Here is a 26,855-nt window from a genome sequence, read left to right as displayed (position 1 = left end):
GACACAAAGAGAAAAGCAAGGAGAGTGAGGGAGGAGTGTAGAAAGAGGGAAAGAGAAAAGGCAAAGAATGAGGGTCATCAATGCAGAGAGAAAGGAGGTGATAAGTGAAAGAGAAAACAAGGAGGAGAAAATAGGGTTTGGGGTAACAGTCACAAAGAAAGAGTGAGAGTGAAAGAATAGAGAGAAAGAGAGAGAAAAGAGGGATTGGGTTTGAGCCAGAGGGAAAAGAGTTGAGAGAGGGAGTGGTGATAGAATTGGGAGGCAGGGAGCAGTGACGGAGAAAAGACAGAAAAAAGAACAGTAAGAAAAGAGGAGAGAAAGAGGGTCAGGAAGGAGATAGAGAGATAAAGAAAATGAGCGAGAAAAGAAAGAGAACATGGATGCAAAGATGGAAAGAGGACGAAATTGATGAAAGAAGAAGAAGGAATGGATGGAGTGAGGTGCAAAGAGAGGTCAAGGCACAGCAGGTGAGAATGGTGGGATGGACAGAAGAAAGAGCAAGCAGGAGGGGAAACGCACAGACAGAGAGAATTATAAGTGTTTCAATTGAAGGTGTGAAGTGATGTAGAGAAAACAAAGGTGAGTGGCGGGATCAGGGGAAAAGAATGAAGGAAGACAGAGCAAGGAGAAAAGACAGAAAGAAACAACTTTTAATGGAGACTGTGATTTAAAAAAGTGTACAAACTTCCGTCTGTCTTTTCACATGGCGTAATGCGTTAATGCACATCTGTTTTCCACACACATAACATCCTCCCTGAGATATGCACTTACTTTCCCGGTTGTCGCACTCTTTGCTAATGTGCCTGTTCACACGTTCCACATAGTTTGTGCCCTCAAGACTAAACTAACAGTGCTCAGTGTTTATTTTAGGCCTTAGGGGATTAGGGAAAATGTAAAAACCTCTGCCTGGTTATCCCCATAATACATCTCCAAACTTGCACCAAGTCATTGCTTAAGCCATCAAATCAAAACAACGACAGTGTTATAATCAAAATAAGCGTTGGTCAGTGTGGAGTGTAAAAGCAGGGAAATAATTTTGTTTCTGCACAGACATATTTAGAGCCAAACTCCTCAGGAGGAGTTGTTTTTTTAAATCAACAGGAAGTTATAAAAGGGCACTGGCACTTTTAAAAAAACACAAAGAGAGAAAGTTGGATGTAATGTTTATGCAGCAGCAGGAAATTTTCTACCATGGCAAGAAGACAGGCAGATTTTAGTAAATATTGACTACTAAGCTATTCACACATATCAGCATCTGAGTTGTGGATTTTACTGCAGGTGCAATGCCAAGTAAAGTTTAACATTACACAATTTCACCCTTAAAACTTATACTACACCCATCTGCCATTTAACAATTTTATGCAGGGAGGCTGTTCTGGGTACACGATTTCCATATTGTTGAGAAGTTGACCCAATTCTATGAATCACTTTAGTTACTGCAGTTCAAATCAAGCAGCTACTGAATGTTGAGAGACCTGGTTTGAACTTTAGCTCCTTCCCTTGGCACCATCCTGATTTTGTAACTACCATACTTTTTTTTTTTTTTTTTTTTTTACTATTTTTAAGTTAGGTGGTTGACATTATTTTCTTCATCTTGACATACAAAACATGTGGAAAAAGTCTCTTCATAACTGCTGGATGAACTGAATTGAAATCATAATCTATGAAAAGAGCCAGAACCTCTCAATCCTCAAAAAGCAACATAAATCACTTGACTGAAAAGCATAAGGTCAACACTTTAATAGTGGGTGTTAATTGCTCCCTCTTCTTGGCATGGTCCATCTCAGAACATAAGGACATTTTATTTGAGGGTAACCCTGCAATATGTATTAATTATATATTATTTTCACCCATATGTTTCCAACTGATCTAGAGGCAAAATTAATATTCATACTCCATTCACATCTGTTTAAAACTTTCTTTGTTTTGGTCAAAAGTGTCTCTCAATACTTTTGATTCAAACGGCTTCAATAATGTTAAATGAGCAGCACCAATGGCATCAAACTAGCTGGGTTTCCTTCTGATGCCACAGAGTCCTGGCTTGTCTGTACCTGATGCAAGGTTCATCTAATAGCCGAATGTAAGTAAGTTCATTACCCGAACTCATCTAATGAGAAGCAGTGTGTTAATCAGACTCCAGTGCTGCGCCGGGACACCATTTGAATGCTAAGAGGTCTTTATTAGGGGTGCTCCAGACAGACCTCAGCCTGTCTGATTGACTGTCTGGCTGCCTGTCGGAAAAGAGGAAGGAGGTGACAGCACTTCATGCAGCCTGGGATTAGTATTCTGACTACCCATTCAGTCAAGTGATGAGTCAAGAAGTCACTTAGACTTGGGGAGAAAGCAACAAGGTCTGTCTGTGTGTTTTTGTGTGTATATGCTTGTGTATCCGCAAGAGATTGACAGAAAGTAAAATCCAGACCTGGAGATGTGCATGTGTTTATATGGTGGATAGAGAGACAGAGGCAGGAAGAGAAATGGAGAAACTGAGGGACTGAAGGAACATTAACAATTTACAAGGGACAAGCGGAAAATCAGAACTTGGTGTTGCTGACTCATGCTGTAAGGTAGATCTGCTCCATCTGTGAGGTAACTATTAAAAATTGACACACTTGATGTCTTCCAAAATTTAGAGTTAGAGGAGAAAAGAACAGAGGTGTTGAGGGAAAAAGGAGATGGAGGATGGCTTGCAGATGTCGAACAAAGCATACTTGCTCATTTGAATTTCTGAAATGCTGAAAAGGTTATGCATATTGAGTGTCTTAATTCTTCTGTCCCCAAAACATTGGATGGTCTCTGTTTGTTGTCTGCAGCAATATTATTATTCTCATTTATTCTCCTGAGAGCCTGGCACTCTGCAGATGACCCTATAAATGTAAGAAAAGCTGGCACAAGTATAGTGAGTAGAATTTCTAGAGGGAAAGCACTTCCTTACCTGTAGTTCCCCAGATGTTGCTTTTCATGCTCCTCCCTGGAGATCTGCTTGCGGACCTGTGCCAGTCGCTCTTTCTAGAAATAAGAGAAAACCATAGGAAAATATTTCAGGTGAAAGTCATTGCCACTCCTACCTTATCTTATATTAGAAACAGAGTGAGAGAAAGAGTCTTAAAGTCTTAAAAACAAGGAGGCAATGAGGGAGAAAGAGATGTAAAAAGCAGTCTAACCCATCAGTGACTTATAATTTTTTCCATCTACTGTTTTATTAATATGTTACAAAGGTATAATTGTGCCGCTCAGTTGGCCAATTTGGCATAAGGCAGAAAGGAGGGCATAACTCCACTACTGGCACTGCAGTATCTTTGAGAATTGAATGATATGTGCCTTCAATAGACCTGAACCAGGTCTCGCACTTCAGCCATAACAGCACTCAGAGATGAGGTAGTGCCCTTTTTAAAATAGTGCCTCTGCGCCATCTTTCCTTATTCCCACTGATTACTGCTGTGGCTGATCAAAAGGCTAATCAAAGAGGGTGGGAGGCGTAAAGCACTAGTAGCTGCCACTTTTCCCCATATAGATGAGAAAAGCTTCCCCGACTCCTTCATTTCAAAGAGAAAATAATTAAATGGTATGCTTGTCTGAGAAAACTCTGACTCTTTTGACATAGAGTGATAAGTACTGAAGTTTCCGCTCAGGTTTTTCTTCTCGTTTTAGCTTGTTTTGTTTCAGTTCTGTGGAAATAATTTGAACATTTTTTTTTTTTTTTTTTACTAACTGATTGATGCGTTTACTAAATGTCTCTGATACTATAATATCAAGCCACTGTTCACCTTTTGTGTTAATTTCTGTGTAGTCTAAAAAGCTCAAAAGGTATCTCATGACTCATGATCATTGTTTCAGTCCTCTGGTTTTGAAAATCTGGGTGGAGAAATGAATGAATATCACTCTCAACTCCCTAGACCACAGTCAAGGTGCACCACCTTTTACAGGTGCTTAGCCTCCCAGATGCTCCACTGCAGTTGGTCAGTAGCCAGCAGAGAGAATTATGGTTTTATTTGGCAGATCCCAGATATGTGTAGCTGTATAAATGTGAAGCAGCAAATCTTTTCCAAGCTTCTAATAAGGTTTAAATCAAACTCATAGCTTAATTACATTTTATTATTCATTTTTCTGTGCATTACCAGCTCTTCTCTCCTTCTCTCCAGTGTGTGACGTTGTTTCTCCCAGTCGGAGGAAGCAGCTGAGAGTTTCTTCGTTGAGCCGTGTCCGTAGAGCCGTCTCTGAGCCTCTGCCTTTTGCTGGGCCAGGTTGCGTTTCTTATCGCTGGCCCTGGGTCAACATAAAGTAAGTAGAGTCAACATAATTCACAGTTAAAATAAAAGGAAAGGGTTCAGACTCCATTAAAAGTAGACCACCTAAGACCAAAAATATTAAATCAGATTTTCTGAATCTTCCCACTGGAGATTTGACAACTTTTCCTGTTTTTGTTTTGTTTTTTTTAATTATACTTCATGTCTTTGTTTTCTGTCACTTTTTTTTCTGCATGCAAGTAGATTTAGTCAAATATTGTAACACTAATTACTGCTCAGTGAGGAACAGACATTATCCACAGGAAAGCAGTAAACTATGATGAAATTTGACAGCGTGTAGGTCTCATACCTAACTGATGGACTGACCTGAATTTGCCGTTTGATCATTACATCATTGTGGTGGTTAAAAAAAAAAAAAAAAAGGAAATCCCTCACAAAGCATTCAAGAATACAAAGATAAAGATGGAGTTGAGACACAAACAAACCGACAACCCCAAGATGAACAGTACCAGACAGCTAATTCTGAACAAGTGGGCCATTGCGGTCTGGAGAAAGGGCAATTCATTTTAGTCAATCGCTGGCCCTTTAAATTGGATATTGAGTGCTGTTGGGGGCTGAGGTTTATCAATGTCCATGCCCAGCCGGGTCTGAATTGATCCCCCGTTGATACAGTTGGTGTGGCGAACAGAGTTGTGAGCCGTCCCTACCTCTACACACCACCAACCCCTCCCTTATGGGAAGCAAAGCCATTACTATATAAGGAAAAAGTGAGCGAGGTAGAACAAAGCCCTCATTCACTCCAGCATGAACATAAGCAGTTTGTCCAGTGGAAAAAGCTCTCCGCCGCCTTTCAAGGCCTCCTACGATTTATTTGTCATGAAATAATCAAATCTCCCCTTTTAATCTGTGGGAACACAGCAAACATCAGCCACGAAACAAATCATTTTGATAAGAGATTTGTTTGTGCCGACTGAAGCTGGGCAGGACGATGGAGTGAGTTTTTATGTGGGATGGCTGCGCCACACTTGGCCAAACTAGATCTATGGTGCTGCGTGTAATTCATCCATTGTGTGTGTGTGTGTGTGTGTGTGTGGGTGTGTGTGTGTGTGTGTGTGTGTGTGTGTGTGTGTGTGTGTGTGTGTGTGTGTTTGTGTGTAACTAGTAGAGTTGAGACTATATTTAGAGCAGTAAGAGGAGGACAAGCACAGAGAGAGAAAGAGAAAAAGAGAGCAGAGATCCAGAGGTCTGGTGTATGATGATCAATCAGTGGACAGACTCACTGTAGCCAGGGGACAGAAAAGCATGCCAGCAAGCACACACACACACACACACACGCACACACGTACATACATTATACAGCAAGAATGAAAGTATGTGTAACTCAAACAGGCAAACAAATACACCCGTACAGCAAAGTAAAACAGCAACACAGGAAGCTTATATAAATATACACAGCAGGGTAAACAAATGACTCAAACCACAGATAGCATAACTTACAGGTAAAAAGAAATTCAAACACACACATATATATATATATATACACACAGCATGTCTGATTGAAGGGTGCACAAAGCACACAATCAAGGCATAGCTTTGTACCTTGGCTATTATCTGCCTTTGTATCCACTAAAACAACACCAACACACAAATTTACAAGGACAGCAGTTTTTTTTGTTTGTCCATAGCTCAAACCTCCTGTAAGCTTCAAACTAATGATACTACTGTGTCATCAGTCTGAAACCAAACAAGATAGAGAGTGAATTGTGCTGTGCATCAAAGTAATTCCAGTTTTCAAGGTTGCCAAATAAATAAATCTGAAAGAATTGACTGAAATGTTTAAACATTCAGAGCCCTGTAGAATAAAGTTTCACATAAGGGTTGACTGCACTCATGCAATTTCTGTGTGTCAATCTGCATGGACGTGCATGTGTGTGAATGACCGCTGTAGAGAACAGTACCTAATGTTGAGGAGCTTTAGAGCATTGAGCAGCACCCCTTTCTTCACGTCGTAATCAATCTTCTGATCGGTCCCAAAGCTCGGAGCTCGATTGATCTGCCAGAGAGGAGAGGAGAGAAACATTCAAAGAATATTCTGCGGGGGGGGGGGGCAGTTTCTACTTCATCTTATTTTTTTTTCTTTCTTCTCAGTTCAGCAGAGAGAAATGCAATGCAATTACAGGAGTGGATTTAGGGCATCTTTGGAAAAAAGTGATCTGTTCCCGCAAGAGGGAGAAACGATGGGAGTAAGATGGATATGTTTTTTTAATTTTATTTTGAAGGACATTTTGGAATTCTTACCCTTTGCCTGGGCATAAATCTGACACTGATGTGTGTATGCTTGTGCATGAAGAGGAGTCTATGTATCTGTGTATGAATGCATGCAGACTGTGCAGGTTAAACTGTCACCAGATATGTGACCCTGACTTTCCAGCCAACCACAGCAAGCAGTCCATGACTGTAACAGAAGTATGCCCAACACAACCTGACAATGCAACACCCATTCATACGAGCAATAATCTCTTTTTGAGCATCGGCAAATTACCACCACTCAGCTCAGTGCCATCATGTACTATCAAGAGCGCTCAGACAGAGTCAAATGAGCAAGAACAGAATAAGCAACCAGTGATTTGAGGTACAAAAGCCAAAATCACCCAGGGAAAAATTCAAGAACAGCTTACCTTTCTTAACAGAACCATTTCAAGTAGTATTCAGATATTAGTTTTTATACCTGACACAACAAATCAATTCTTCGCCTGTACTCTTTGTCAGGTTCCCTCTGTCTCTCTCCCAAGGTGAGAAAGAGATTGTGTGAGACAACAGGGCCAGCAAATGGAGAGTGCAGTGTGAGAGTGAATGAACTGGCAACTGTGACTGGAATGATGTCTTCCTATGCAGTGACTTCAAATGACAATGCACCAGATTCCCACCGAAACCTTGATTGTTGAGATAAGTCAGGTCACCTCCTAAGTTCAAATGCTCAAACTACTTTTCTTTTTTATGTGAGAACACATAATTTTGATACCATTTTTTTTGTAATAGCTTGAATAGTAAAAGCTTTAATAATGGCATATTGTTGGATGAGTATAAGTAAGCACATATGAGAATCCTCAGTGAATTCCGTCATCACAGGAAGGGAATCCCGACTTTAAAGGAGTACACCGAATCACTGAATCAGAAATTTCTACATGAATTGCTTCATGAACCCTGACAAAAGCCACATACCAGAAAATATCTGTTTTATGGATGAAAATCACTGCTACAGTAATAGTTCTGGACGTGAGGCTGGAAATTCATTCTTCCAAGTAACATTAATCTGCAGTCAGAGTGAGTATTTGTGACAGAAACATTATTCGTCTTGTTCCTATCTTCCTTTAGAAAAAAGCAGTTGGATACAGTTGAACACATCAAAGCAGCACGACAGCCAATCACAAACTGTGATTTCAGTAACGGAACAACACTGAGCCAATCAGAGGCTTTAGAGTGCATTATAGATCCACGCTCTATCTGCCAATCAGGATTGTGGGTAAAAACTGCTGAGAGAGGCCAATGAGAGAGCCGATTGGTGTGCAACATCAGGCCATTTTGGAACCAAGAATCAAGATTTTTGGCTGAAAATGAGCAACAAAACCCGAAAGCTCCTTTACAGAGATGTGCAAAGCATCTCAAGGGTTGCGGTGGTAACCCTCAGCAACTCCAACCCTCTTTCTCTCCCCTTCTTCTGAAGTAGCCATTACTAATCCTGACACAATGGTGCTTACTGCTGTGTGGCAGATTTGGGAACAGTGCTGTATGATGATATTTACATCACAACCAGGCTCACTGTAACTGAGAGAGCCACATCGTTGACTATGTTGCCAGCAGTGGGGCAGGTAGCCCAAAAAAGAGCAGTTTATTTGGATCATAAGCCAGCAGTAAAAAAAGAAAATCTGGCTTAAGTGACTCCATAAAGCTACTCCCGATGTCAAAAGCTATTCCCAAATTGTCCTTCAGCAACACACCCAAATGCCAAACACCTGCAAAGCATGTGAATTTAACAAAATTAAATACATGTACCTATACGAGGTACGGCATAGGTGAATAAAAGCACACAAGCTGAAGAAAACCTACCACGAATAGTCGCTATCCGTGTAAACCTGAAGTATCTGTATAACCTTCTGTCAGCCTGTTGGGCCGTCATTTCGACTATAGTTCAAAAGATAGATCCACAAATACCAAAAGTAAGCCACTAAATCCACACCAGCACGAAGTCGGTTTGTACGGACGTGCCATTCTAAGTGTGTGTGCGTGCACCCACATGTGCGTTTTTCTACACAGCAACCATTTATCAGAGGGACGGGGGTAGGTGATGAATGTCTTCTTGCATGAGAAGAAGAAAAAAGGAACAGAGACCCTGTCCAACTCTTTCACTCAATAGAATGAAGTCTACAATACATCCCTCTGTGTGCTGAGAAGGACAGAGCTCCACTTCGACCTACAGTACCTTACCTAAGAAAAAAAAAAAAAAAACACTACAAAAGAAAAGGAGGGAAAAGGTCTGTTTTCATTTAGAGCACTCCCCAATATGACAGCCACAATGAAAAGAGTATGGCTTTAGAGCGCCATAGCCTATAGGTAACAGCCAGACTGGCAGTGATCCTGGCGTTGGTTGTCTCGTTACTTGTCTTCATTTCTTAGTTTGATTTGTGGTGTCAAGCTGTCACGGGGGAAGACTGGCATTGCAGCACTCGCTGTCTCTCTTTGCTCTCCCTCAAGCTTTCGTCTCTCTCCTTCAACTCTCTGCCTGTCGCACTTCTCCTGGTTAGTTTCTCTTCCCACTCTGTTTCTTGCTGTCTTTCACCCCGTTTTCTGTCTGGTCACTCATTCCCCCCCTCCGCTTGCTAGCCCTCACTCTCTGGTCATTACCTCTCTTATTCATTTCTCTCCCCCGTGTTTCTGTGTTCTCCTTTTCCTCTCTGGCAAAGGAAGTTGGACCAGTCTGGTCCTAATGAACCCCTGCAGGCTCCCCAAACCCCCACTCTGATTTCCTTAAGTGACTCTGGCAGGGTCTTAAAGGAGCCCTCGGTTGCTCCAAGACGCATTCAATAAAAGCGTCAGATGAAAAGATTAGAAACTCCTTTTTACTCTTGCTTTGATTCAGTTCAGCATCAGCATCACATTAATGTAGCCCAAATATCAGTCGGTCAAACAGCAGATTGAGCGTGTAGAAAAAGAACATGTCCGTCTGTAATTTCTCACAGGACAGGTTTATCCTCATCTGATCATCCAATTAAACATGCAAAGATCAGAGGGTGAGCTGTAAACCATTAACGTTCTGTATACAGGAGATGTAACACTTTTATTTTCTGCACCTGGACGTGTGTGACTGCGACGCAAAAGTCACTTGCCATTGTTTGCAGAGGCACTTGTGAAATAAAGCTTGTGGTGGTGGGGGGGCCTATCCATTTGGTTTGAATTGTCTGTGAACCACAAGTCTGTCTACTGAGCTTTACTGCAGCTCCTTAAGTACAAACAGAGAGCCAGAAGTTCAAGCAGCAAATTTTTCATGGCTTACTTGATTTGATAAAGTTTATTAATTTTCCAATTGGAAAATTCTCTTGAGGGTCAGTGTCTCATAATGTGTTGCCCCCCAGAACAGGTGAGAACTAAGTATATTGCTCAGGGATAGTTAGTAAGTAAGTAATGGCCATAAAGAAAATAACACAGGCCATTCTGCACACCTATATTGAGAATAAACTCAGTCTCACTCCACACTATGGTACGACAGTTGCACAAATTCAAACTCTCCAATTCATTGTTATCATTTCAATTAGGAATAAACTCAGTAAAAAATATCCTTACAATGATTACATGACTCACTCATTGTTGAAAAAGTAGTGGGCATTAAACAGTTTGCGTCTATGGCCTGTGCTGTGTCACACCGACCCTAATAACACTGCAACAGCAATGGATCAAGAACAATCAGCTGCTTTCTTTCCACAACAAATTGCTTCCCCCCATCGACATCTATTCTGCGTCTGGAATACTCGTCAAACAAGTGCAGCGGCTGCTCGTGATTAATCGGTTCAGAAAAACGACCCCCTCTTATTATTCCTGGCAGAGTGTAAACAACCACTGCTTTGACAAGCCCCCCATTCTGCCCCGCACACTCGAGGGTATCGGCACAGTTCATCCGCTGTCAGAATGGAGTGTTTGTTGCCGCACAATGGTGAAATGAGAAAGGGAGGCAGAGAGGGAGAGAGAGGTAGAGCATGAGTAGCAGTGCGTCAGAAAGACAGACAGCTGGCCGCCCCGTTAAGTCGTTCTCTTGTTTCAGCCGTCTTATCAATCACTGTTTTGTTCTTTTTGTGGCGTTTTTAGTGGTCCAGTTGGACACCGGGAAACTCTAGCTGAGCATGCTGAGCTGCTGGTAAAGGTCCTGGGAGTAAGTGGGCCAAAGCTTAGCTCAGCCACCAGTCAACCTGACCCGCCTGACTGACTGGCCGGCATGGTGCACGGAGTGTTGTTTTTTTTTTCTTTTCTTTTTTTTCTTTTGAAGACATACAGAGATACAATCACACACAGCCACAAAAAGCAAAAGGTGCCCTTAAGGTGCACAATAAAGGTGGGGGTGTACATTGTAGCCGCATAGCGTAGTATTATAGCTGCACACACACCTAATTCCCACTTTAGTACTTACAAACATGCAATAATATATCAACAAAACATACGTATCATCTGAAACTGCCAGTCATAAATATGCAAGCATATATATCTTCTTTGTCAGTCGCTTATAACCTCAACCATACACTACAGTTCCATATGTCAATCATAAACATGCAATATATATCTTCCCTCTCAATCACATGGGTGCACACAAACACGCACACACACGCACACACACACGCACACACACACACACACGCACGCAAACACACACACACACAAACACACACACACACACACACACACACACACACACACACACACAGTCACTGGTACTGCCATACATCCCTGATGATAAATGACTAAATGTTGGGGTGTGTTTTCAACTGCCCCACATACGAGGCCCATGCGCTCCTAATTTGATACTTATTCCATGAAATAGTCATGTTGGGGGAAAATGGATGTGGATAGAGATAGACAGTCCCATACATCATTCTAATTATTCTTTAATAAACCTCTTATAAGCCAAAGAGTAGCTTGTAGGTAACCACTGCCACCTAGGGTTCACAAGGAGAAAGACGCCCCTCTCAGAGCTGGGGACGATATCCATGGACATTTAAATACGAATGAATCCCACTAAGTACCAAAGATTAATCAAAGGCAAAAGGAGAATGAAAGGTGGAAGGGGGCAAGAGAGACTCTGAAAGATAATTGAGTATATCAAACTGTATGTATTCTCCTCTATCATTTTTCACCCTAGAAAACTCAATCATGAGAGGATGAAAATTATTTGGAGAGCACAGGTAGCAAGTAAATTCCCCCTTAATCACCCTGAATACACAATAATGTTTGAGTCGGCTGTTGTAGGGGTTAGAAAACACTCAAATATCCTGAGGAAATATCTGAAAGGCAGGATAACCTCTAAATCCTTCTTCCAAAACTCCTTGGGAAATCAGCTATGCTTTAAATGGCTACTCTTTAGACTTTTATGAAGAACTATAAGGACATAACATTTTCATCTCATTCTACACAGATCAAATAGAATATCAATTGAGAGGTTACATAAGTGTGAGCCACTATTTATTCCACACAGGAAATTAACATTACTTTCAGAATTTGTGATTCATTTGCATTATGTTTGTTTGTGTTAGGGATATGAGAGAGTAAAAAAAAAAAATCCACATTTTCGTTCCTATGTTTATGTGTGTATTGTGGTGTCTGATTGCTCTTGCCAGCGCAGATTACTCCACACAAACACACCCCCGACACAAACATGCACAAACACACACACACACACACACACACACACACTTGCACTCAAAACAAAAAGGAAGTCTGGATTATGTTGGCTCTGAGGGATGGACAGTCAAACCAAACTCATCTTGAAACAATTGGGGACTGAAAGAGAGGAAAGTTGCAGGAAGGGGCGAAAGGAGGAAGGGGAGGGTTTGAGAATCACCGCCTTTGGGGGAGCGGTCCAGCTGCAGCCTGTTGGTCTGTTGTCGGAATGCCCATTCACACACACACAAACACACTGAGACACAAACAAACCCGTGCCACGGTTGACCTAACCATGCCCGCCTCATTAGCTGCCAATCACTCTGCACAACCCGTCCTGAAGGGGGGCAGGAGGGGTAGAAAGAAGGAAAGAGATGGATGAGGTGATGGTAGTTAAGTTGTAGCCACCAGTAATGAAGTTGCCTAAGCTCCAGTGTGATGGAATCTTGATACTCAACAATGACATGTGAAACACCATGAAAGATGGCAAACAAGGTCTCTTCCCCGTCTCTTTATTTCTCTAGTTCTCTTTATTTCTACTGCTCACTGAATTGCTGTGTTTGTGTGTTCTATGCAGGCTCCCCCCTGGCTCTCTGACTGCATAAAAAGATGGGCTGTGGGCTGGAGTTTGATGGTAGGCAGATCAGAATGGCCAACCACACAAACACCACAGCGGACTATTCCCAGAGGGACAAAGACCACAAAATCACACGAAAGCCAGAAACAGCATCAGTTGCATGCAGTAGCTCTCATAGTGCATGTGTGTTAATAGTGCGGGCAAACACACATAGAGTACCAAACGCCACACACAATGACACAGTACAAATCAAATTCAGATTCAGACACACTAACTCACACTCATTCACACACACACAACACACACACACACACACACACACACACACACACACACACACACTCACGTGCGCATTCTCACACGCTGACTGTGGTCCTAACAAGCAGGCCGACCAGCCTTTGAGCTGCCTGGAGCCCGGCACTAGAGAGAGCTTTGCGCGGACCAGGCAGGTTTCTAATTATTCGTGCTCACTACAAACACTTGTTTCTTCTTAGTTAGAGTTGACCAGCTGGAGCTTTGTTTTCTGCTGCGTGTGGGGGAACAACTGAAAAAAAAAAAAGCGAAATTAAAAAAAAAAAAAAAGAAGAGAGCCAGAGACTATAATGAGACTGGGCTTCAATCCACCTATCTTTGTGTCGGGCTACGAGGACACCCATCAGGACCTCATGAGAACGATCTTTGTCGGGTTCTGTTTCAGATAGAAAGGATGGAGCATCTAAAGTAGAAATGTATATATGTACTGTATATTATATTCCTCTTGTCCTTGACCATCACTCACCAAACATTTAGTAATATTTTTTTCCATTTTCCTCACTCCATTTGACATAATTTGTCATGATGGCTTACACCACATGGGCCCTGGATAAACTTGGGGGTGGGGGGGTGTGTGATAATGCTGTACCATTGCTATATTTTACCATTGAGTAAATGACTCACACTGATTTGGACCCACGCACCCCAATTTTAAGACAGCACCCCGTGTTAGAGGAATTTAGAATAAATCTATCTTTGTCATGAGGCAGTTCTTCAACTAAACTGAATATATGTCCATTTCTGTAGCAGCCATGTTTTCCTTTGCATTTTTGTTTTGCTTTTATTTTGCCTTCAAAAGATAAAGAAAACACTCAATGAAGCCCTCAAAGAAAAAGCCTTGGAACTGACAATACAAACCAAAGTCTAAGCAGAGTGTGTGAACGTGTGCTGGTGTACGTGTGTGACTGTGTGTGCACTTGAGTGTGTGTCTGTGTGGAGTGAAGATCACGGCTCAATGAAACGCCTCTCCTATACGAGACACAGATGCTGTCTGGGCTGGTTTAATGAAAGTGAACGTCTCCGGTTACGCCATTTGAGCAAGTGTGTGTGAGTGTGTGCGTGCATGTGTATGTGTATGTGTGTTTGCACCAATGTCGTGCTGATGTTTTGAATGTCAATAGGAGGTAAAACTTGTGTTGAAAACCCAGCCGAATTAAGATAAGGATCACACAAAAGCCTGTCTCTCTCTTTCTACCTTTTCTTCTCCGTTTTCAACACTTACTCTGAGCAGAATGTGCCTGTTTGATGCCTGGCCTTGGTTTGAGAAGCATCACTCTTGCCTTCTCTGTTTTCACCCCAGCGACAAGTGCTGTTCTGTGGGCTCCTCTTGAGTTTTTGTATCCGTTATCAGTATTTTTGCAATAATTTCTCTTTGTGCTCTATTGCTTACAAAGAGCCAGTGTATTGCATCTTCCCCAGAGGTTTTCTTGCAATGGCAAGACAGAGGCAAACATGTCCTCTAATCACAGGAGTTTGGAGTTGCGCAATTTTGAATACCTTGTCCACAAAAAAAAAAAAAAAAAACAGTGGCTATTTTCTGGAGTTGTAATTGGAGGATGTGAGAGGCAATCATGTTCTTTTTTCCTCCCCAGCCTGCTACACACAGAGACAAAAATACAAAAACAAAGGGCAGGACTAATGTCATTTGACAGTTTCTTATATATGATACCATCGAGCTTTCAGGTACCTGACTGGCTTTGAGTTTACACAGGTTGAACTTTCATTTCCTGGCTGCGAGTTTGCATGTCCAACAACCAACTTTGACGTTTTAAAGAGTAAGAGATGAAGACGTTGTCGGAACAGCAGTCTGGGTAAAGCCCCAACGAGGCGTGGCACACATAATTCACAGTGACACCAATAAGGAAACCTGAGAGGTGAAGTCCACAAATTCAAAACAAACCTGTAAGACCTAGACTGTGTTTCAATTCCTGACACAATTTTTACTGTTTTGGTACTCAGGGGGGTGACAGAAATGAAAAATAAAAAATGGTGAAATGTGGTGAAATAGATTCAATTTACCCCCAAAATGTTGCAAAGTGATCTGCTGAAAAATTTAATTTGGACCTGAGGGCTTGCCATAGGGTACAGTTTGTGGCAACCAGCCGATGGGCCCGGCTGCGCCTTGCGTCCCAGCTGAATAGGAATGAACGTTGACACGCTAAAAAGTGGTAATAAAGTTATTTTCAGGCTTGACAGCGTACGCAGTGAGGATTTCAGAAGGGGTCTCTATGCTTGCAACTATCCCCTGACTAATCAGTTGAATTTTGGAAATAAATGATTGTTGCTGTAAATGTTGCGTGAAAGAGAAGCACGGCTGTGTGTGTGTGTGTGTGTGCGTGGGATGTTAATTGATGAGAGTTATAGAGAGCTGCTAGTAGCACAGGGGGGATCATTACTACTGGAGTGGAACAACTGCATTCACGGCTGTTTGCCATGTCTCATACACATTTACACACACACACACACACACAAAGTGCACACATACTGTCACAGTGCACCAGCAGTCAAAAGGAACACCACTTTTGCTCTCTCTTGTACATCCTTTTGTCATGCAAGTTCAACTGTTCAACCACACAAAAAGAGTCAGGTAAGGTAATTATATCACCTTAATTCCATGATGACTCTTCTGAAAACACCAATCGACTATCAAATGTCACTCTTTTTTTTTTTCTCCAAATCAGAGGCTTTTGGAAATCGCAAGATTTATTTTGGGCTGGCATGATGGGGAAAAACAAACAATTATCCCAGAGGCATTCCCATCCTTGAGTCAATTTGTGGGAAAGGGGGGGTAGAGGCGCACAGCCACTTTGGGTTAAAGGATTTAGGTCACACTTTAACTGACTGGCTGACATCAGAACGGTGAGACCGAAATCCTGGAGTGGATTCTGGACTCGAATCCATCTCCTGAATGACTGACACCTGAGAGACTGACACAGAGAGAATGAGAGGCGGATGTCTTGCTAGTAAACCTGCCGTCCTGACCTATATTTTCGTACCCTGCGTCTGTGTGTGTGTGTGCGTGCCTTTGTATGTGGAGGAGGGGTATTTGTCTTGTCTTATATGCTGTTGTGTATGCTTGGATTTCTGTATGTATGCGTGGGCATGTATGAGTGCACACATGCATGTAATTTTGTGAGCATGTATGTGGTTGTGTATGTTGCTGTCATTTAACATGGGAATGTGTCTCTCCTTGTGTTCGGAGGTGGACAAATACATACTTGAGACTACATGGGTGTTTGTGTGTGTTTCTGTGCACCAGGGACAAGAGTGTGTAAGCACAATCAGTGTGTGTTTATGCTTTCTGTCAGTGTGTGGCGACGTCTCCCTCTCTCCTGCTGATGCCACATTATTTCAGTTTAGGAGCCGCTGTCACTTTAGTAGCGGCATAGACAGGTGAGACTCCACAGACTCCCTCCTCTTTCTGACTGACAAATTAACACATACACCCTCAAATAAAAATTCTACTGTCATTTTTCAATGTGTTTTAAATTTGAAAATATTATTATGATTTACACTGATATACTTCATAAAAATAAAATTTGAAAGTTAATAAAAATGTATTTAAAATCCCAAATTAATAAATAAAACTCTGCCTTTAAATGATGTGGTAATTACACTTCATTTTTGTATTTCAAAATATAAATTTGAAAGTGCAGTTTTTGCCAGCAACAACAGGTAGAAATTACTCGAAAAGGATGAGAAACACAATTATGCCGTTTCACACACATAAACACACACATGCATGCAGAGTTATACCTCCAGTAGCCAAGGTTTGAGTTTGCGGTCCAGGATGATGTCAAAGCCCAGGACCTCAAAGCAGACGCTGTCGCTCCCTGGTGGCTGACCGGGGCGACACATGCGGTAGGCGTGCAGCACATGGGGTTCAGCCACTATCAGTGTCTTTACCACCAGCTCCTGGCAGGACACACACACCAGCATAAAGAGAGGTAGAATCAGCAAGCTGAACCGACAAACAGAGAACACAAAATTTCACTTTTGTATTTAGTCCATTACATTCATCTTAAAAAGCCACAGGCTGCATTTTTTATAGTGGCTGATTAAAGGTCTTCTTAAACTGTTAATGGTACAATTAAGAGTTATGCTTTAATTTCTGGTTGCAACTGTAAACAAATGCTTGCACCTTTAGATTTAGGATTAAACTGAATAAAGAAATCATGACAAACACAAGACCTGTAACCTACAGACGTGCTCCACAGAGGTAGAGCAACAATCCTTAATTGTAATTAATTAATCCTTAATTCTCCTGTGTCTTAAGACACCCTGTCAGTTTAAAATCTGAGGAGAAACACAAAATGTTACAGACACAGAGCCTTTTGAATTTCACCTCCACACACTCTTTCACCAGTGTTGGTGGAGGTCCATCTGTGCAGCTCCCAATCTGTGGGCATGTGTGTGTTTGCACGTATGTTTGCTGGCTGCTACCTGGCTACCTACTCCCACTGTGTAAGTGGGGTAAACATGCTCACTCCTGACACACACACACACACACACACACACACACACACACACACACACACACACACACACACACACACACACACTGGACAAAGCTTCCCCTCACCAGTCAGGCCCCACACAGTGCTGCTGGCCCACAGTTTGCCCAGTCCAGTCTTACTGCTGGGTACAGGAGAGGGCTACGGTGGCCTGGCCCTGGCCTGATAAGCTGCATCCCCCCTTTTCTATCTGTCTGTCGCTTACACACCTCCATCCATCTATCCATCCACCCGTCTGACCCACAGGCTGCCCAGTACAAACACCTGCTCCCACTACCGCCGTTTATGCCTGAAGTCCCTGCCCTGGCTGGTGTGTGTGTGTGTCTTTGTCCCTCTTCCATCACCACCCTCTTTTTCCTGAGCCCCCAGCATTGGCCACGGCCTAGCACTGTGCATGTGTGTGCATGTGTGCCTGTGTTTTGTTAGCTTTGAGCTTAAATAAGCCAGTTTAATTATTTTTTATCTCATCTGCAAACATTTGTGAATTATTTTAGCTATTTTGGGCACATAAATAATTCATTTGTTTTATTTCTGTTTTGATAGAATCACATCTCTTTCTATATAAGTGTACTTGAGATACCAGGATATCCTGGTAATTAGTGAGATCTTCTCCTGTGGGTTTTTTGGTTCAATTAACAGCATTTTAACACTGAAAAAACACATATGTATAATCAAACAAGAATACAAAGTACATAGAAAATATAAAGAATACTGCATATAATGCCTCTCTGTTTATAATTCTGTCAAGAAAAACATATGTACAATAATTTTTTTCGGACATCCCCGAAACTTGGGAATTTTTATTTTTCCAAGTGTCCTGAAAAAGGTAGCAGTTATCATTTGACAGTGTTCACCACAAATAAACAGACCTATGTGTTAAAAAGGAGTATTATTGTCACTGAAATGTTACCATCTGAGCGCACAAAGTGTAACTATTTTTTTGTACTAATTAAATACAGAATGTCTTCTGTTTTTCTTCAAAGAAAACATGTCGAAATTATGCATGGGATTAGAATTTGGAATTTGGCAAGACCCCAACGATCTAAAATACAATTGGTGCAGAATGTGTTTGTGTGTGGTTATTAGCAAATATAAAATCCATAACGACCGCATTTGTAGTCAGACACTGCTCTCAAAATTACACCCACATAAAAAGCTACGGCTTCGCTGATCAAACCTTGGACACTCTGCCCCATACAGCACATCAATAGTGCCTCAATATGAAAGAGATGCCAGTGTTTCGTATGAAAAAAAAAACAAAACATATACCCGATATTCTTAACCCCCACAGACAATCTTTTGGCAAACAAACTCTCTGACCGTCTCTCTGACCGTGACTGTTGGTGGAAAGAGTCAGGGCAGCCTGCTAGGCCTGTACAGGAATAAAATGTAAGAGGAGAGATGAATAGAAAAGGAGAGAGGAGAGTGAGCAGAGAGCATAAATACAGAGTTGAAACAAAGCGCAGTATGTGAGTGGGAACGGACAATGCTAACAACAAAGTGGAGCAACTTCTGAAGAAAAGCATACAGAAACCAAGAGAAGAGGACGACGGTCTGGCTGAGTCAGAGGGTGACACTCTGGTATGCAACTGAAAACATAGATGAGAGAGAAAGAAACGGAAGTGAAGAAAAGAAAGTGGAATAGATAAAAAAGAAACTTTAGTGCTTCGACAGAATGGAGCACACAGAGAGGTTAGACAAGAGAATAAAGAAGACGAGAATAAAGAAGAAGAAATGTTACCACAACAGGAACTTTGCCAAACAGGCAAAGCACTGCAATACCTACTATAGTCTAAGACGCCACTTGCTTCAACATGAACACAAAGAAAAGTAAAAGTTGATGGAGAGAAGGAATAAAAGATCGCCTCGCAGAGAGGATGATAACCAATGGGAATTGAATTTGAGGTTGAATGCTGGCAGCTTGAGAGCAGATGGTAAAACAGAGAGCAAGCACTGAGAGACCTTATAGGCCAAATGACTTTGAACAGAAAGACAAGGAGTCAAGGTCAAGAAGAATAAGAAATAGCAAAGAGCAGCAAAGAACAGACACAGAACCAGGGCTGAAATCCTGATAGAAAAGTAAGTAGTAACTAAAGTAGTAGTAACACAAAGACATCCCCCAACAGTCACTGATGAAAGAAAATGAACAAACACAGTAAAGGTGTTTGGACGAGCTGAGTGAATGCCAGATAGGGAGAGTTCACCCTCTAGGAATCATGTTATAACTAAGCTTTTCCTGGAGTTAAACAAAGCTCTGAAGCTCACTGAATTACTGTCATAACAAATCATATCAACCCTTTGCTGGTCCACTTGTGTATTGTGTGCAACATGTGTTGGTTCAGGTAGGAACAGCATGTGTATATATGAGTGTACGCTTACAGATTACACTTACGGATGTATGCATGTGATGTTTGCACTTGTGGTGTGTTTTTTTATCATACCGCACATCCTTCCTTTTGTAGAAGGACACGTCCAACACAATATGTCTGAGTGTAAATGTGTGTCTGTGGTTGTGTGTGTTTGGGTCGACTACCCACGTACAGAGACGTCTCCCCAGAACTTGGCCACATCGTAGTCATTGATGCGGAGGAACTCGGTGAACCAACTGATGGACCTCTTGCTGCCTTTGTCCACTGTCTCGTCTCGCTCGAAGTTCTCATTGTGTTTGTTGACTGAGTAGTTGGTCAGATGCATGTAGAGCTGGCTCTGTGGAGACAATAGGGAGTTAGGAGGGCCTTTGTACGTTAGACATTTACATATGCATGTTGACATCTGTCTATTTCTAGATTTATTTAATTTGAAAGCAGTAAAACAATTTCATGGGGCATCTCTTGCATAGCAACACAGATTTGAGAGAAATAGGCATGATTTTACCTGCCGAATGTGTACTACAATCATAGTCTGTATGGCTACAATGTGTCATTGAGTGGTTGACTATAACCAGCCATTGTATAACCATGTTGTATCCCTCTATTTAAACATAAAACCCCACAGTTGAAGACAATACATCCTTGTCCTTAGCCTACAAGGTAATAACGCTGTGACTGCAGGCCACTGCAGCCCCCGATGGCTGTCTGGAAGCCACTCTCTGTGGGATTGAACATCCATCTCAATGGCATGACTCACTCCATCATGTGTCACAAACTGGGTAAGACAATACACACTTGTGCCACAGGAGGAGTCCAGCGTGTCTATGTGTTTGTGTGTTCATACTTTAGATAAGCATCATGCTTGATAGGAAGCTGTGTGTGTGTGTGTGTGTGTGTGTGCGTGTGTGTGTGTGTGTGTGTGTGTGTGTGTGTGTGTGTGTGTGTGTGTGTGTGTGAGTGTGTGTGTGTGTGTGTGTGAGTGTGTGTATACATCCCATCATCAGCAACAGACTGTGCTTCAGCAGGTGCAGAACCTCAAGGCAAATATGAGCGGCTTGATATTACAAGAGACATCTGGCATGTGGACATTTACGCTTAGCTGTGTGCATACAGTATGCCTGCACATTCTGTCTATGTGTGTGTGTGTGTGTGTGTGTGTGTGTGTGAGAGCCTTACAGCTGTCGGCATTGTTGACCGTGTATTTGAGTGTGTGCACTGCGTTTCCTAACCTCTGTCCTCCTGTGTGTTTGTGTGTCTAATTTGATTACGTCGAGTTGCATGGCAGATACATTGTTCTGTGACTCTACTTCTGCTATCTGCTATCTCTGTAGTGCATTTCTGACTCACATGATTGGCCACACACTAGGTACTGAATGTACTTTCTATAAATCCATGAACAGTTGTGGGCACATTGTGTACAACTCATTTGTGCACAGATGTACTGTTATCAGTAAGTTATTGCTGATACACAATATACATTACCATGTGTGTGTTTCAAAGTTTGTGTATCTATAACTTTAGTATAAAATGCTACACAAATAACGATCGTTATTAATAGCATTATTAGCTATTATAGTTTGAGGCTCACCAGGTTGGCCTCACTGGGTGCGTGGTACTTCTCTGTGCCCATGCGAACCAGGCCATCGTTGTAGAGAAAAATGCGAAGTGGATCGCAGGAAGTGACGAGGATGTAGATGCGCAGGTCAAACTTGTAGCCCTCCATCAGGAAGGGCTTGTCCAGGTACTCCTGAACGATAAAGTGCTCCTGGGCTGGCAACTTCTCACAGTTACGGATAAGCGAGATCCTGGATAGACAGAAACTTTATTAATCCTCGGGGGGGAAATTGGGGTGTCGTCAGCAGCATAATAAAATATTGCATAGTAAAGACAAAAAAGATAATTAAAAAAATGATAGATGGCAGCATAGCAGGGACAATGAACATGACTGATGACATTGGCACTGTCTTATATATGTGCTGAAGCGAAAAAAAAATTGAGCCAAACAGTATACAGATTTTATGGGTTTCAACACAATATTTCATTTCAAAGTCATCTGGAAAAGTTCAGGAAAAGACATATTTCTGGGATGCCACATCCTTCTGTTCTGTTGATACTTTCAATCTTCACATCCAAGATTAACCTTGCCCTGCTACTGTTTCAAAATAATTGATATCAAACATAGTAATCTACAGGAGTAACAGATGCAGTCAGAGGGAGAAGATATGTACTTACTGTGCATGGAAAGATTTTTACATTTACATTAAAGATATTCAGCTCTTAAGAGTGAATGTGTCTGAGCCATTGGTGCCCTGGTGGTAGTCCTGTGACCTTCTACTGCTATAGAACCTTCACTGAAAACATATGTAAATGAGCGCACTCAGCATGCCTCAGGTCTAGTTTGAGCAGGACAAGCTGTTTGGCTCTGTGGGGTATTGAAAGTTCCAAATATTTTGCTACCCTGTTCATTGCCTGGCCTTCTCAATAAAACAGCTGAAAAAGAAATGTACAAAAAACAGACAAGTACAACACAAATGCTGGTTTGTCTGAGCATCTGGAGAACATTGTGATTTTCTGAAGCAAAACTCCACTGTCTGAATGACACAGTGCATCAAATGCTGTAGCAGGGACTTTAAGCTGTGGGCAGGTTAATAGGAGCAGACACTGTGCTCCGTTTCAACCTCCACTCTAATTCATTTGCTTTGGTCTCATGTCACTGGCACTCAGGCCTTATAGTATGCAGACCATTGCTAGCTGGACTCACAAATGAGTTGTGTTAGTTTGTGTGCATCCATGTAGCTGTGCATGTGAGGGTGAGGGGCAATATTTGGCATGTGTGCAGGGAGGGTGAGGGGTTGTTTTTAAACAATCTCCCTCTATGTACAAGCAATGTGACTGACCTATATCACCATCACTCATAGTTAAGGCGGACTCGGGCTAAATTGGTTACATGCACGGCCTGAAAGGCCCCATTACACACATGCAGGCAGGCACACCACACACACCAACACAATATTTGGTCAAGATGTAAAGACTTGATTGTTAAAAAAGTACAGTTTGAGGTATTGAGATATTGTGGCACCAAGCCACCAGAGGGCAAACATTGTTCTGCTCTGTGGCTTCAGTAATCACAGCCAGAACGCACAGTATCTTGGGAGCAGTGACGTCTGTGTTGTTGTAATTTAACCAAAGAATTCACCTGCTCAGTAAACTCTACAGCAAAAACACTGGAACATTGTTGATTTGCTTCTAAAGAAGGTTTATTTATCACAAACCAGAGAGATGTGTGAGTCTAGACTGGGATCAGGTATTGTCTCTGCGGTTATGATGAAATAAAATCGTAGTTCAGCAGTCCTCCTTTCAGAGGTTTAATAAAACCTCCCCCAGCTTGTAGATCTCGCTTAGTGTAATGTTAGTGTTACTTGGAGTTTATCAATCACCACTTGCTCCCGCCAACTAAAAGAGTGCTGTATTATAGACGAGCGCTCCATTGGCCTGCTTATCACCGCTCTTGAACAGAAAAGAACAGGGAGAATTTGATGGGAGCCTGGCCAACGATGTGAGGGGCCCTCCTAACTGGCAGACAGCAAGCTGAATGATGAGGACAGGGTTAACAGTGTTAGTTAGTCGAGGAGGAGTAGCTGAGGAGAAGACGACATGATTGATGAGCTGGGGTGTCAGATAATCACGGCCCACTCTCCCCTGCCTATTTAATTTGGCACCGGAGGGGATCTCGCCTTTTTAAGCCCCACACGCACTTTTATTTTGTTTCCCTTATAACAAGCTGTGCTTCAGACACAAACAATAACTTCATTTAGTTGGCCGACGGAAAAATAAATTACAGGGGGTAGATATAACTTAATTTCCTGCCGCGTCACACCATGCAAAAAAATAGAGAAAAATCTAATCTTGTGAGCCGCCTGCCGTTGAGTGGTCGAGCTAAACTCATCATCTTTCATATTCTTAATGTATTGCAATAATTCAGCCTTTGCTGCCTTTTATTCTTTAATAAATAAGGGCTTAGTGCAGCATGGAGTTATAAGTAATGCTCACATTATACCAGAAAGGACAAATTCAAAGAGAATGAGAGGGAGAGGTGAAGCACAATGAGCCATTTGTACTTCAATATCCCCACCTATTGGTGCCAGTGATGAATGCACTCCAAAGTATTTCTTCATACATGCACATCGGGGATCACATTTTCAAAGAATAAGAAGTCAAAAAGAATACTTAATAAATGTTTTGCAATCTGAGCCGTTTCAACGTATTCTGAAGTGCTCAAGAGAGCAACGTGCAATGTGCAAGGGAAAAACTTTTTTTTTTCATAGGACCCTGTTTTTGGCCTGTCTTTTAGTTTACATTTTATCTTATGAAACAGAATTATTTGTAAAACCAACTACACTTGAATTGTTGAGCTTGACACCACTGGGCATTTTAATTTTATTTCAGTCTTGTCTCTGCAGTCTTGACCTCCATATGGGTCAAACAGTAACTGATTATAATTCTGTTTTGAGTGTCATATGAGTTGGTTTGGCTCATAAATAAAATGTAAGAATCAGTTACAGTGGTTATTTTAGAGACATTGCTTGTGTTGTTGATCACCTCTCAAATATTAACTGAACTGTTTGATCTTTCATTATTTGAGTTACTTATCCTGGTCAGAGAACTCCAAATGTCTCTTTCCCCAGGGAGCTTACTGATTTCCATCAGCTCCCCCTGGGAAGGAGATGTAAACCCCCAAAGGTGTTGTCGCTCTGGCCTGAGGTCTCCTCCCAGTCAGCGGCACCTGGAGCACCTCCAGAAACCAGGGAGCTTTCTAACTAGATGACCAAACAAGCTCAAATGGCTCTTCTCAAAGCAAAGGAGCTTTAAATTCAATACCAACCGCACACTCATCCAGGCTTATGATGTTCAGTTGTGTTGACGTTGTGTCAGAGGGGAGTCATTTCAACTCCCTGAAGAATTTTGTTTTGTAATGTTTTGTCCACACAATGTTTGTTTGACAAACATTATGGGGACAGTAATGCCTAATAAAGCACTGTTCACTATAGGATTAAGAATACTATAGGCGATTACTGTGATTTAGAATATACACGTGTACCTAATAAACTAAATAAAACATGCATGCAATCAAGGATTTGGTGCTGATTTTCTAAACACTTCACAATTTCAACTGTTTCAACATACCAATAGAAATGTGACATCACAACCTCAGATAAGCTTTTACTCTATGGAACTGAAAGTAAATATGCATTCAGGTACCACAGCCTGCTCATCTTTTGATAAAGAGATGCTATTGAGAGACAGCATACCCTGGAGCAGCCATCTTGATCCATTTTAGTCTGACTGGTCTCTGCTGATGGGGCCTCATAAAGGAATCCAATAATCACATGCAGAGACCTTCAGGGGAGGAACTACAGTAACTGCCAGAGATCGTATGTGTGTGTGTGTGTGTATGTGTTTGTGTTTGTGTGTGTGTGTGTGTGTGTGTGTGTGTGTGTGCGTGCGTGCGTGCGTGCGTGCGTGCGTGCGTGCGTGCGTGCGTGCGTCCTCCACTGGCAGCGATAACCTCTGATTTATGGAGAGTGTGACCATCGAGGACAATGAGGCCAACAATGACTTCCACCACACCCTCTCAGCTCAAATACTCAATCTGGTCCCAGTCATAATGGTAGTTCCATAGACACCCATGTCAGGGTCACAAACCCCTTAATGCCTTGTTTTATTGTGCTTGTCCTCTATTTGTTCTACTGCTAATTTCCTCCTTCTCTCACTCACTCTCTTACTTTCTGTCCTTTCCTTCAGTTACTATCTCCCGCTCCCACCTGCCCCGGTCCGCCCTGTCAGTCTTATAGTCAATGTGTTAGATTGCTTTGGGTCACTTGCTAGCCTGTGACCTACCCGTGACCCATGGCTCCGTTGGCAGGTTTGACGATAAAGGTCTTCTGCTTGCGTTTACGGCGTAGCTCTTTGACGTAGTTCTGGAACTGAGTGTATTCGGCAGGGAAGATCCAGGTTTTGGGTATGAAGCTGTACTCTTGAGGCTGGCACTTGATCATTCTGCAGAGACAAAGATAGGGGGTGTGTGGGAGTATGGTGATTGTATTTCTTATTCAAAATTCTATGTCTCTGTCTGGCATGTTTTAAAATAAGAATTTGCATTTTTTTTAAGACAAGAACATGCTGTGCTTTTACACTGGTGTCTTTTTTTACTTTAATATGGCTTGTAATGGTGGGATTCTACAAATACCCAGTTGTAAGTTATTAGAGTGCCAGCTGGCTAAACACTGAGCTTTGAAATACTTTTGCTTCTGCACATCTGCAAATGAATCAAAGTACACTCATTTTCTGTGTTGAAAGAGACAGAAAACTTACTTGGACATGTTTCTTGCTAAGCAGTCTTTCCGGCAGATTTCGCCCATGCCAGGGAAATGGTTAATTCTCTGCAGAGGGACAGGCAGACATAATAATGTTGTTAGGGCCATTACGCCACTCAATTCCACCCCCACCCCTTCATAAAAATGAGCACATTAAAGGCAGCAACCTGAAGTGAGCTTACAATGTCCTGACATTTATGCCCAATTACGGACTCAAAACAAAAAGGTGACGCTGAGACCTTTCTCAACCCTTATTTAGTTTACCATATTTTTTTAATACATTAAAGGTTGGGGAGGGAAGAGGCGAAGGGGAAAAAAAAAGATCAATCTCAACTCCGAGGGGCCGAGGTAATTGGTTCTGCATCGCAAGCTCCTGCAGTGACAGTTGAATGAATTGCTTTGAATGCGTCGAAAGGGGGGTGGGGGGTAAAGGAAAAACTCTGGATTTTCTGTATTCTTTGACCAAATGAGCCTGAACAGGGGCGTTAATTAGGCTCGTATGAACTGAAACTTGACAGCAAACTCTCACAGTACATCACTAA

At 42.0% G+C, this 26,855-nt stretch overlaps 1 protein-coding gene and 1 long non-coding RNA gene across 4 annotated transcripts in view; one reads left to right on the top strand and one right to left on the bottom strand.

The window, feature by feature from the left end:
- LOC130170879 (uncharacterized) lies at positions 1–16,629 on the top strand. Its single transcript, XR_008828052.1, has 3 exons — positions 1–467; positions 4,143–4,281; positions 12,745–16,629. It is a non-coding gene; the product is annotated as an uncharacterized LOC130170879 (long non-coding RNA).
- Positions 1–26,855, bottom strand: part of ttll7 (tubulin tyrosine ligase-like family, member 7) — a 68,385-nt gene that overhangs the window by 29,208 nt on the left and 12,322 nt on the right. For all 3 annotated transcript variants that reach the window (XM_056378563.1, XM_056378565.1, XM_056378564.1), the window contains exons 5-12: positions 26,312–26,379; positions 25,838–25,996; positions 21,528–21,744; positions 20,112–20,276; positions 16,813–16,971; positions 6,206–6,300; positions 4,119–4,266; positions 2,936–3,009 (exon numbers count right to left, since the gene is read on the bottom strand). In XM_056378563.1, coding sequence (XP_056234538.1) covers positions 2,936–3,009; positions 4,119–4,266; positions 6,206–6,300; positions 16,813–16,971; positions 20,112–20,276; positions 21,528–21,744; positions 25,838–25,996; positions 26,312–26,379 — 1,085 coding nt within the window. The remainder of the gene's footprint in view (positions 1–2,935; positions 3,010–4,118; positions 4,267–6,205; positions 6,301–16,812; positions 16,972–20,111; positions 20,277–21,527; positions 21,745–25,837; positions 25,997–26,311; positions 26,380–26,855) is intronic.

Source organism: Seriola aureovittata, chromosome 6 (assembly GCF_021018895.1).
Source record: "Seriola aureovittata isolate HTS-2021-v1 ecotype China chromosome 6, ASM2101889v1, whole genome shotgun sequence".
Taxonomy (NCBI): domain Eukaryota; kingdom Metazoa; phylum Chordata; class Actinopteri; order Carangiformes; family Carangidae; genus Seriola; species Seriola aureovittata.
The sequence above is the reverse complement of the archived record's forward strand: the minus strand, read 5'-3'. Positions and strand labels throughout refer to the sequence as shown.